Source organism: Zymoseptoria tritici, chromosome 4 (genome assembly GCF_000219625.1).
Source record: "Zymoseptoria tritici IPO323 chromosome 4, whole genome shotgun sequence".
Taxonomy (NCBI): Eukaryota; Fungi; Ascomycota; class Dothideomycetes; order Mycosphaerellales; family Mycosphaerellaceae; genus Zymoseptoria; species Zymoseptoria tritici.
This window is the reverse complement of record NC_018215.1, coordinates 212,585-224,199: the sequence shown is the minus strand read 5'-3', so window position 1 is coordinate 224,199 and position 11,615 is coordinate 212,585. Positions and strand designations below refer to the sequence as shown.

The following is an 11,615-nucleotide window of genomic DNA, read 5'->3' as shown; positions in this document are numbered from 1 at the left end:
AGGAGTTATCATGGCAACTAGGTCCATCGAACAAATCTCATCCTCCTGCTTATCAATCGCTTCCTTCGGTCCTTCTTACTGTTGAGGTCTCGCTACCGGTCGCCTACACCAACACCATGCGCGCTCTGGCTGGACCGCACAGGCAGGCGGCATCCACCACGAGGGATTTCATGATGGTAAGCTTGTAGGCGATCCGGTGAATGATGGCTGCATCTCCTTCCCTCCCCTCGGGCAGCCCGGCAGCCTAACGTGGGCAACTCCAGATAATGGTACAGGAGAGAGTGTCCGAGGCAACGGGCAGGTAGCGTGACATTTGACTTCACCGCAAGTCAACAAAGTCAGCCCGTCAAGGCAAGTCAGTTCAATCAGGGTGCCTTCAATGTGAGTGAAGGCTATTTGACGTTCTGCAAGCCAGTAGTGAGTAGTTAGATAAGATATTGCGTTAACGGCTAAGGTAATCACTGGAGCGATAACTGCGGTGAAGCAAGCGCCAGCAGTCGGCTCTCGTGCAATCGCCGGCAGCGAAGAGGACACCATTCGAGGCCTCATTATGCCGTGGATGATGTGTCATTGCTTGCGCAGGGACAGGCAATCGCGGATATCGTCAGCGCTGCGATGTCCTTGTGTCGACACTCGGCCGGGAGTTCGGAGTAGGCAGAGCGAAGGGCGGTGACAGGGCGGAGGGGGTTGATAGAGGCGAGGGCGTTGATCCGGAATTCGGAGTAGGCAGAGCGGAGGACGGTGGCAGGACGGTGGACAGGGACCAGCAAGTTATAAGCTAAAGATGAACAGACGAGCGAATGCATGCTGAAGGCAGCAGGCGGCAGGCCATACAAAGGAAGACTGGCTCGATACGCTTCTGAATTTTGCGCCAGCCTCGATGACCATCAATTGGGTGCAAGGGGAGGCAAGACCAAGCATGCTAGTCGGAACTCGGAGGTGGAGAGACCATAACGATCGATGCAAATCACGCGAGGGTATCTGGCCACTATGCATGCGAATCCACTCGCAGAGGGGAGAGCGATGATAATGAGAGTCAATCCTCGACGTCGAAGTCCGGAGCGAAGACAGTTCAGTCCCCGGACAGAATGCGGCGGCCTCCCGACTGCATCAAGTCTTGGCCGGAATACTGGTCTCGTTCATGCGAATCTGGCATTGCGACCCGGGCAGATCTCCTGTGCAGCCGGAGATGAATTCCAGGCGGATGTCCCACATGTGCAAAGCGTGCAAGCCCAGGGCCAAAGAGATCCCGCACGTACGCCGCGTGCTCCACCCTCACCGCGTTCGCACTCGACAGGATGCTGCCGTTCTTCTTGCCAGCGTCGGGGTGATGCCCACAGCCGCCCAGGCTTCGTATTTGGAGAGTCGATCTCCAGCTGCGCTCTGCAGTTGGACGGTAAATCGAGCCTCTAGGCGCCAGAGGTTGATCCTCTGTAGCTGGGCGCGGAGAGCGTTGGAAGACGATTGGAGGTTGGCAGCAGGAGACTTGTCGGCGGCGTTTCTCATTCGCTGGTAGTGTTAGAGGGGCGGAGACATCATCACGAGGGTCGAGGGAGGAGTATGGTCGGTTCGGTCGGTGTGGGAGTTTTGCGTCTCGGTCGCTGCTGTACTCGGTCTGGACTGCTGATCCCTGACTGAACATTTTCTCGTGAGATTGTGGTCGACGTTTACCTCCAGACCGCTATTGAGAGTTTGGCAGGACACGCCATGAGTTTGGGGTGGTGGCGAGCTCTCGGAAGATCTTGCGCATGGACCTTTCCACCTTGAGGACATCAGCTCAAGGAGAGAGATCAGATGCAATGCCCGTAGCTTCCATATAATTGAATGCTGCTGTGGTGTGCCCGTCGACATGGAATCTCATGAGATTGGTGCCAGGGTTTGCTGCAAGTTCCGAGGTGGAGCGGAAAGGCGTTTAATAGTCTGACCGGCACGACCATACCAGAGAACCAGCTCGAATTGATTAGGGATTGTTAAAACGAACCGGCAACTCAAGATTGGAAAGGTGAAGTCGGAAGAGCCAGCGGGTAATGTTCTCGGCAAGGTCGGAGCCTGAGAAGTTGGTTAAGTCAGCATCTGGGTTGAGTGCGGATGCTGAGGAGCGCGATCGCCGCACTTGCAGGCGAAGCTGAAAGGTCTCGCGTCTCTCACAGGCGAATACGCCGTGCGACTTTGGGCGGTATCAGCTCTGGGAGGAAGGAAGTGGCAGGAATAGTCGATGACCAGAAGGAAGTGGCAGGAAAAGTCGATGACCATGAAGGCAGACGATCCGGCAATCCGGGCATGGCGAAATTGAGCTGACGCTTCCGCGAAGAGGCTTGACGACGCCTTTGTGCTGCGGTGCTAGGTTCCCAGAGGTTAATGGCGAGAACTTGGAAGTGCTTGTCGAAGGGTATGCCGATCGACTAAGGTGGCTTGAGATGTGAGATATCGTGCAGCGGTGGGACGACGCCCTGCAAGGGCCGATTGTTGTGTCCCTTGCGCGGCCTTTGGCTGAGAATGAGATGCATGTTGCTAGTGATCTAGATACGCGATGATGGCAAGGCCACGGCGTGGATGCCGGTCTTGATGTTCTGGACAGTCACTGCTTGGCCTAGGATGGTAACGAGGGGCGTCGCTGCGGTTGACGTTCCCTATCTGGTAAATTCAGTGTAGAGCTGTCGCAAATGAGGCTCGTGAAGATCAAGGTCCCGCCGGTATGCTGGGAGATCGAGACTGCTCGCCGATGAGGAGATGCTGAGGAGATCGGCTGATGCGAGTAGGATGAAAAGATGATCCACCGATGGCTTGCCATTCTCAGTACCCGAAGCTTCAGCAACATTGAGGGCGTCGAACGAGAGTCGAGAGGGACGCGTGTCAAATCGCTTCCGATGAGGAGACGCACATCTCGCTAGTGGAATTAGCGGTATGTAAGACGAACGTCAACATCAGAGCTATGCCGGTAAGCGTGGCGGAACCTCCAGGATCAGACAGGTCGAGATGGAAGTGCCGAAAGATGGTGTGCGAAGACAGAACAGCGTAAGGGACGGACTGGAGATGATTGCGACTGCCGGCGTAGTGGAGGTAGGTGGTAGCCAAGGTGACTTGCACGGCTTCGAACTGTCCCGCGAGGCGCTTGACATGTAAACAGCTTGCTCCACGATCGACGAGTGTCGAGAAGGCGCAAAAGGAGTGGAGGTTCTCGTCAAATTCCAAACTCAACCGCGCTGGGCATCCTGGCAAGGCGACAATGAGAACGATCCGCGTGAGAGAGCAGGTTAAAGCAAAAGATGCGAGTCTCGGGAGACTAGCTATGGCTGCCTTGCCGCGCAAGAGTGGGAGAGGTGGCGGTGGTGAACGCAGATAGAACTCCATGCTGGTCGCTGTGTCAAAGGAGTGTTTGGGATACTGCTGATGATGGCATCTCGGCGACCGGCTGGATCTCATCGCACGCCGTGTCAAGATCTCTCCAGTGTACGTGGCGATTTGTCAGAGTGATGCGAGAGGTTAGCCGGAAGACCATCGCTCTCGACATTCTTCCCAGATATGCCCTCGATCAGACCACCTCATCCAGACTCTTGAAGGCGCGGTTGACAGTCCGGCGCGGGTGCGGTGGATAGTCGGATGACTTTCCTTGGCTCGTAGGATCTGCGAGAGAAATGTGACTTGATAGCCTTATGCGCGACTCGCTCCCGACTCTACGTCGATCTCTCAACCCACCTGACGTGCAGCGCCACAAACGGGACTCCGTAGCCTTTCCAGAGCAGAGTCAAACTCCACCCTCGGTGATGCATCGCATTGAAGCCTTTATCGTGAGTGCATTGGAGCATGCTAGCATGTTGACGCTCCGTGCGAGTCGTGAAGAGGACAGGCCGAGTCCTTTGGAAGTAGAGGATTTGAGCAAAGGTCGGCATTGAGATAGCAGAGCGTATGTGTCTTGAGATTGTCCAGTCGATGTCGAATTCGACAGCTTCAGCAAGTGGAGATGGTCGTCCTTTAGCACCGGTGCGACGTGTTAGCTGTGTCGGAATCGTCGGGACAAGAGGTAACAGAGGCAGTTCGCACGCGTCCTTCGCCACTCTGCTGGGTATCCTGTATTCTTCTCCTACTCTTCTCTCAGGCTTCACTCCATCTCTTGCGTTGGCGGCGATCCCTGATCCGTTCATCTCGTACTAATACAATGCCGGATTTGTAATGGCTCGGGGAGTTCGCCTACAGCACCTGTCTAGGCAAGAATCTTCTCGCTTTAAGCTAGTCTTGTGCTTAAAGCAAGAAGAGGTTGTGTTAAGGTAGTATAAAATTTACAGGGAGTATTAGCAAAGTCGTCGATGCAAGGGACGTCTTTTAAGTTCTCGAGACCGAGCTTTTGCTACGACCTTCTCTCGGGCTTTAAGTACGCTGAGGGCAAGTATTTGACGTGCATATAGATAAGCAAAAACGTCACAGGCATTGCTCGTGTAGTTATTGCTAAACCTGTGCACGAAGTTTCGAAAACCGAGCTCTAAAGGGTACAAATAGCAAGATTAATTAACACAGGCCTCTTATACAACTATGCGCATGCCAGAAGGAAGACGGTATCGTTTAAAGCTATAAGTAAACACAGTAAGACCCCGGTGTATGTACGTACGAGTAGAAGTAACGGGGGTAGCGGTTGTCTGTGCCTTTCTAGAAACGGTGCTTAAAGATTCGAAAACCGAGCTTAACGCCTTACGTTCGGCTTGTTTTAAGCATCCCCAAGGCCGGACGGCGAAAGGATGGAGAATAAGTGCAGATCAAATGTCTAGACGTTCCGAAGGTGGTCTTCCGGGTTCGCGGCTTTCCTTGTTCGGCAGCGACTAGACAACAGAAAGACTGGTCGCTTAGGGCAACGTCCTTTTTGAGTTTTCGAAGGGTCGAACTTTAATATAGCAACCTTACCCTATCGTTTAGAGAAAAGACGGCAATTTCGAACACTATAGAAACGAATTAGCAAGTGAACAAACTGTAGAAGACGGTAGATAGTGTCTTTGGCCTCGAGATTAGCTTCTATGTCCCTCCGGTTGTCGAGCAAATCGCCTTTAAAGTTTTTAAAACCGGTCGAAAAAGCAATCCTCGTAGCAGTACAAAAGCAGGAGCACCCTTTCTACGCCCTACCTAACGAGAAATACTTTCTAGGCACGACATTCGGGCAAAACGAGCTGATACCCGAGCTGTTGGCGTTTCTCCCCTCGAAATTCAACGTAAACGGCCTTACATCGCGGGCTAAACTTGCTGTCTGTTCCCTTGTTGTGTCTTGCAAACGCCGTACCAGAATCATTCTATTGGCCCGGTCAGAACCGCCGCAAGTGTATGTCCTTTTCTACAATATCAAACCCGAAGATATAGACAACACGGAGTGGCTGTAAGGCATAGGATGTGGCGGAATAGCATCTCCAGATCATACTCGAGCGTAATATACTGCTGTCTGAGCGTTTTGCGTTAAGTCCAGAATGAGGCGAATGCAAGTTGATATTGTAATCGATGAAGCATATATGCGGGAAGGGCGGGACTGGACGATGTAACATAGCTAGGATAGATTCCATACGGCGGTGGGGTTAAAAGTGTTAAGCAGAAGAATGCAAAGATCGAACTTCAGAATGATCATTGCGGCAACATTAGGCGCTGATGCCGTTTGAATCTCGTCGCCCCGACGATAATGATGGTGTTATGTGCTTTTGTAATCGCAATAGTTCTATCCGTTTCGGCTGAATTATACTCCTTAAAAAAGTCCAGCACAAACCCTAGGATTATGCTACGGCTGCGATTGCTACTTGATCGAGCTTAGGCGGGTCCAGTTTGTATGTCCACGGGACGGAGCGCCATCGAAGCTGTGGTCACATGTCTTGCGTCTGCTCTAAATCATGCACAAATTCCCTATTCCGCGTGGCCGTGATGAACGACGCACAGATGAAAGACGAGACAGCAGCAGACAGAAGCGTAGCAGGCAGCGTGAGCATCCGACAGCGAGGTCAGGACGACTGCAACACTTACGAGGCGTCACAGATTACGGGTATGTTGAGGAGAGCGGATGTACATGAGTCATTGGTTGATTTGGTTATGTAGGTCTAGCTAGTGGCATGCGGGATAAGATGTGTTCGGGGAGAGGGTCTGAGGGCGAGAGTAGCTGGAGGGATTGGGCGCGGAAAGCAAGGCAGATGTCGGCGGGAGACGATGCGGGGCTTCGGCAATGGGGTCGAAGACGAGGCAGAAGAAATCGAGCGAAGGAGTCGAGATGGCGGAATGTAGGAGGATGGGCACAGTCAGTGGCAGACTAGCAGCGCTGAAGGGAATTCGCAATAACGGCATGACCCAGGAGCCGGAGGATCCAGCAAGCAAAGAACGTTCGAGGATAAGACGACAGCAGGCCGCAAACCGAAGACTATGCAGGTTGGCACAGGAAGGTCGGTAACGAGTCTGGAGGCGAAATCAGCAAGCGGGACGGCCGATTGTCAGGTGGGAGGGAGGATTAGGATATAGGTCGGCCGGTGAGAGAGCAATCGTGTGCGAGCGATAGTCAAGTCTGCAGTGTCGAGCACAAAAGACGATGAGACCTTCAATGGCACTGTCAGCATGGAAGTAGTAGGAGACGGCGCGGCTATGCGCTGTGCAGTTGTGAAGCTAGCGAGAGTGGAGCGGAGATTTTGGTATCGAGCAGGATGACGGATTCGCTGCGCTTTGAATGTAGCGTAGTGGAAGGTGGTGTGGCGGCAAGATTCAGGGCGTCGCGGCGGTGGTCGGCTTTCTCACAGCTGGAGAACGGACGGGAAGGTGGGCACGGCTGAGGGAGGTGATGATGGTAGGCATGCATCCGCACAGAATGGTCGTCCACAATGGAGTGGACCATATAAGAGAGAACCGGCAGTCAATCGGGCTGACGACGTCATAGACAGTGAGGTGCTGGCGGGAATATCGAAATATATCAGTTGCGTGCATATCGAGGGCATGTACCTTCAAGACGAAAAAAACCGGGCGGCTTCACTAGGCATGGTTCCGACATGCGAGTAGGGTCGTGCACTGCTGTGTGTTCATTCACTGCGATTCATGCCTCGACGACGACACCCAGGATTGAGTGCAGAAATGGCATCGTTGGCGTCGACAGTTTTGACCAGAAAGGGAAAAGACAGTCAGGTAGATTGTGGTGTTGAGGTGGGTATGTTGCAGCGGAGAGCTAGGTGGGCTGTCCTCCAGGCGTTTGGCAGTCGGGAACGGGCAGTGGGCGTTTGGCGTCGAAGATTGTCGAGGTCGAATGCTAGCAAGGTCAGGATCGCAGGAGGTTGGTCTGGCGAGAATCCGGGATGGTGAGGGGTCCCTGCCAGGAAATGTAAAGATCAGTAAGGTGCTACGTATTCTGGGAAGAAGAGAGGTAATACAAGGAGGAGCAGGACAAGTAGGAAAGCAAGGAGTCGGATGTCAGCAAGCGACGAATGCACTCGAGAATCACTCCCAGAGATCAAGAAGACAGCGGGGTGATAGAGAAGGAAGGAGAAGATGTGGCAGAGAGGACGAGAGAGGGTATGACAGAGATAGGGCGATGGGAGGAGGTAATGGCTCTGCTACGGAGAATGGCTGTCGTGCATCGAGCGGTCTGCTTGAATGGGAGGAAAAGGCAGCGAAAGGCACTGGCGGCGATGGTTGAGTAGACGGCTGGGCGGAGGCGGTCGATGCTGTAGAAGTCAATATCGATGGAGTTATTAAGGATCAACTGTGCAGTGTATGAGCTGACTTGAATGGGCTTGAGCCTCCACGACTTGTGGCGGAGACACTCGGAGAAGCGACTCCGCGGGATCGAAGGTCATACTCTTAGCCCCAAAGTCCACGGAGTCGACGATGGTCAAGATCGTGACGAAGCTGAGGGCGCCGGCAAGTCCAGTCACCTTCTTTCCGGGGCACCGAACTTTTCCAGCACGGCAATGATGAGAATATGCAGGAGTTTGAGCCCGAGGTGGAGACGAACGGACGGTTGCCGAGTTCGACTGTGTTGGGAGGCAGCGACCGATGGACATACTTGACACCGTAGTTGTTCGGCAGGACCTCCGCAGTTGCGACCCAAGACAGCGGCATGTTTCGGCTGTCGAGGCATGCACCTGGGAGACTTGTCGGCGGTGTATCTCATCCGCTGATAGTGCCATGCATCTTCCGGGTTGGAGAGGGTTGAGGTTTTGATGCGATCAAGGTGGTCCGAGATGAACTTGCGGCGGTGGGAGCGGCGGGGATAGGAGGTTTGCTCGAGGGAGTTGTGGTGGATATGGAGGGGTGGTGCTCGATTCGGTCGGTGTGGGAGTGGCGGGTGTTGTGCCTCGATCGCTGCTGGCTTCGGCCTGGACTGCTCTTCGCTCGACCGCGCGTCGAGCCGTAACGTCTGACGTCAAGAAAGGAAGCTCCAGCATCCGGCTCCCAATCTAGTGAAGCCTGACCGCAAGGGACCGGCAGCACAGTTGAAAGTAGCAGGAACTACCATGGCGATGGCAACGTGCGTATTGCGGAGGAGGGAAGCAACATGAGCCGATGGTGAAGAGTGAGCACAGCCTGGGCGGCTTGAGCGGCTACTTGCTTGTCGATGGCTTCTCGGTGAGCTGAGCGGCACTCTTGTATTGATCAGGAAGTGAAAGCCTTGTCTGGCCGCTCGCTGGAGTAAGATATTCAATGCATGTATGTCCATCTTCGGTGCGTCCATCCTGGACCTGGTTCTGTAAGGCGCGCTGAGGACAGTATGCATGTTCAGCTCCATGCAGGGACGGGCAGGGAATAGTAGTGGCTTGGATGACAGGGAGGCGGTCGTAGATGAGCGAACAGGCCTTTAGCATCGAATGAGTCCAAGTGGCTTCGATCAAGGCATACTTCGCGGCGGCCCAGTCGGCAGAGGCACGTCAGCCTTCCACGGCGCAACCCTGAGTGGCATTCCGAGTGTTGCGCTTTTCATTGCGATGACGGGCTCCCTCTACTTAGAGTCGAAGACCGGCACAAGACCTCTCCTTCACCACAAGCTGGAGGCTGGTCCCGGGCGTAGATGGTGATGCTGCGGATGCGAGCTTTGTTGAAGCAACCGCGAGAGTGAGAAGTACGAGAGTCGTTGGCGACCAGATGCGACTTAATGGCCTCTGTGGGTATCAGCGTGCGCAGGAGGCAGAGGCCAACAGTTGAGAGAAGCGCGCAGTTTCTCCAGGGAGCAGCGGGGGACGCCGGCGGCGATTAGCCTGGGAGCCGCGATTGTGAGCCTGATCAGCAAGACTTGATCATTGAGGGCGGGCGATGAGGAGGACAGAGAGCTCCACGATTCCCGGTGGTGCGGATACGGTGCCTGATGGAGTGGCCTTCTTGCCAAATTGGACTTCCCGGCGATCGTGTTGAAGAAAGAGGCACGATAGTGGCGATAGAGAGCATAGCAGCATGCGTGGAGAGCCTCGCCGACGGTCAAAGGTCTCACGGACGGTCTCGTTGATCCGGGCTCTCCAGATGAAAAGCCATTTGCGAGGTTCTCGCAACGATCAGACCAAAATGCGAACGTTGTTGAGAGCAGCAGTAGCAGCAGTAAGCGCTTGAATGAGGATATGCCTGGACGTCCAGAAGATCGGGGTGCCGCATCTTCTGAATGATGCGCCTTCAGATCTGCGCACTGTGAAGTACGACAGCGATATTTCTTCACCTCTCAAGTGGATGCTTGAAGATCGGATCAAGTATTGGAACGAGGATGGACTCAGTGCTGCAGTCGAGTTCGGAAAGCGAGGTCGGAGGAACCCACGATGCGCTGAAGTTCGTTGATCCGGCAGAAGACCTTCGACAGCAAGCAGCAAGTTGTGAGCTGGAGGTGAACAGACGATCGAATGCATCCTGAAGACAGCAGGCGACAGGTCTTCGAGGATGCTCAGATGAAAGATCGAATCGTTTTATGACGGCCGGTGAGTCGCAGCACACTTGAACATGCATCGCTTCCGGGATTCATGATCGTGTGTGCGTTGACGTCGTCTGCTTGTTCTCTGGGGCGCTCTATCAGACCTTCGTCGGGCTCAGCCAGGTGTTGTCTACCTCCCAGTGCACCCAGCGATACTCAAAAGCCTTCGGAATTGTCCTTGCTCATTCCCAACCCATCCAGCTTTTCAGCAGCTCACCGATGGTGTCTTCAGATTCTTCGCTCGGCTCTCGTCTCGGCGTCGAGACATTCATGGATGTGGCCTGAGCCAATAGCGAATTGTGTTGGATGTCTTTCTCCCTCTCTTCCGGCGCCAGAGATTGATCGTAGTAGTGCGTGATAGGTTCTTGAACTCGTCCCGATCTTGGTGAAGGAGACACGTCGACCGACAATGATTATGTTTTCCTCGAGCTGTCGGTGCTCGATGAGCTTCAATGTCTTGCTGTAGCTCGGAGCTGACGTGCAGACATCAATCGCTCTGAGCGCGACCGTGGTATCTGGCAGCCTCTGATGTATCCACTGACCTCAAGACCGCACTCGGAATCTCTCCACTTGCTCGGCCAGCCCCCCTTTCTTCCGAAGCCCAGCGCCTTCATCTGCTCCAATTGCCAAACACCCTCGATCAGCGAGGTACTGCTGTTCCAGGCCCGCCGATTCGCGTCTCTGTCCCAAGCAGCCATGACATTGTCAAACTACTCTCGAAGATCTTCTATCCAAGCTCTTTGTCTAGGGTCTCATTGGGGCTGATGATGATCGGGGATGAGGCACATACTTCATCATTTGGCAACGAGAGGATGGTAGGAGTAGAAGTCGGAGACTTTTCGATCTCGCAACGGAAGTCGCATGCTCGAAAGGTGCGCAGTAGTGGCCTTCCCTGGTGATGACCACGATCTCGGCGTATGAGTAACAGCGAAAGTTCGATCGCTCGAGACGGGACAGCTTTGTATCCGAGACTTTACTTCCATGCTCTTGTTTTTGCTCGGAGCTGCTGGCGTCGATACGTGCTGGACTGCGGGAGTCAGGCCGTGAGAGCGCGAAAACAGATGATCGACAGAGGCGCGAAGATTGCGAATGAGGCGAGGTGGGATGCTGCTGAAGCGGTTGTTGATGTTGTTGATGTTGCCGAAGCACTCTTGGACGTTGCCAATTAGATTTTGCGCGTTGCCCCTCAATCGATGCTAAAACCATTATCCGAACAACAGGCCGTAGGAACAAGAGACACGAGCAGAAGAGATGTTCGTCAGTGCTTGAGGAAGTGATCGCATCTCGATTGTGGTCTACTGGAAGTAGGAGAATAAGCCGTCTGGACCTTCGAAAGCGTCGGCGGTACAAGGCATCCAGCCTGCTGCCTCCTATCGCTGAACGATGTTGTGATCCATCTCTCGAGCCTCGCGGAGTCGATCTGATATCCCTTGGAATCTGTAACAGACGCTGAGTCGATGCGAATGCCTTACCACTCCTGATCCCGGGAACGCGTTGGAAAATGTCCGATCGACTTTGTATCCTCCATTTGCGCACCGTTGAGCCAGGCAGGACCCCTTGCCCGGAGAATACTTCCCGTCCTTAGCATCCTCTCTTAAAGATGCCGGCCGCTGAAAAGCTCCGGCAGGACGGGTGAACATGTCATCGATAGGGTATTCGGTGGCCCGATGGAGTCTTTGACCACAATACTGGACAGCTGAGCAGTACTTCGAAGCCTCCATACGGCGAAGGC

General features: G+C 54.1%; 1 protein-coding gene across 1 annotated transcript; it reads right to left on the bottom strand.

Annotated features, from left to right (window-relative positions):
• Nucleotides 1-376: 376 nt before the first annotated feature.
• Nucleotides 377-1,794, bottom strand: MYCGRDRAFT_108931 (uncharacterized protein; the record flags this gene model as incomplete). The annotated part of the gene is made up of 2 exons (XM_003852765.1): nucleotides 377-404; nucleotides 1,260-1,794. 2 exons carry the CDS (start codon nucleotides 1,640-1,642, stop codon nucleotides 377-379), a joined length of 411 nt encoding a protein of 136 aa, XP_003852813.1.
• Nucleotides 1,795-11,615: the final 9,821 nt, after the last annotated feature.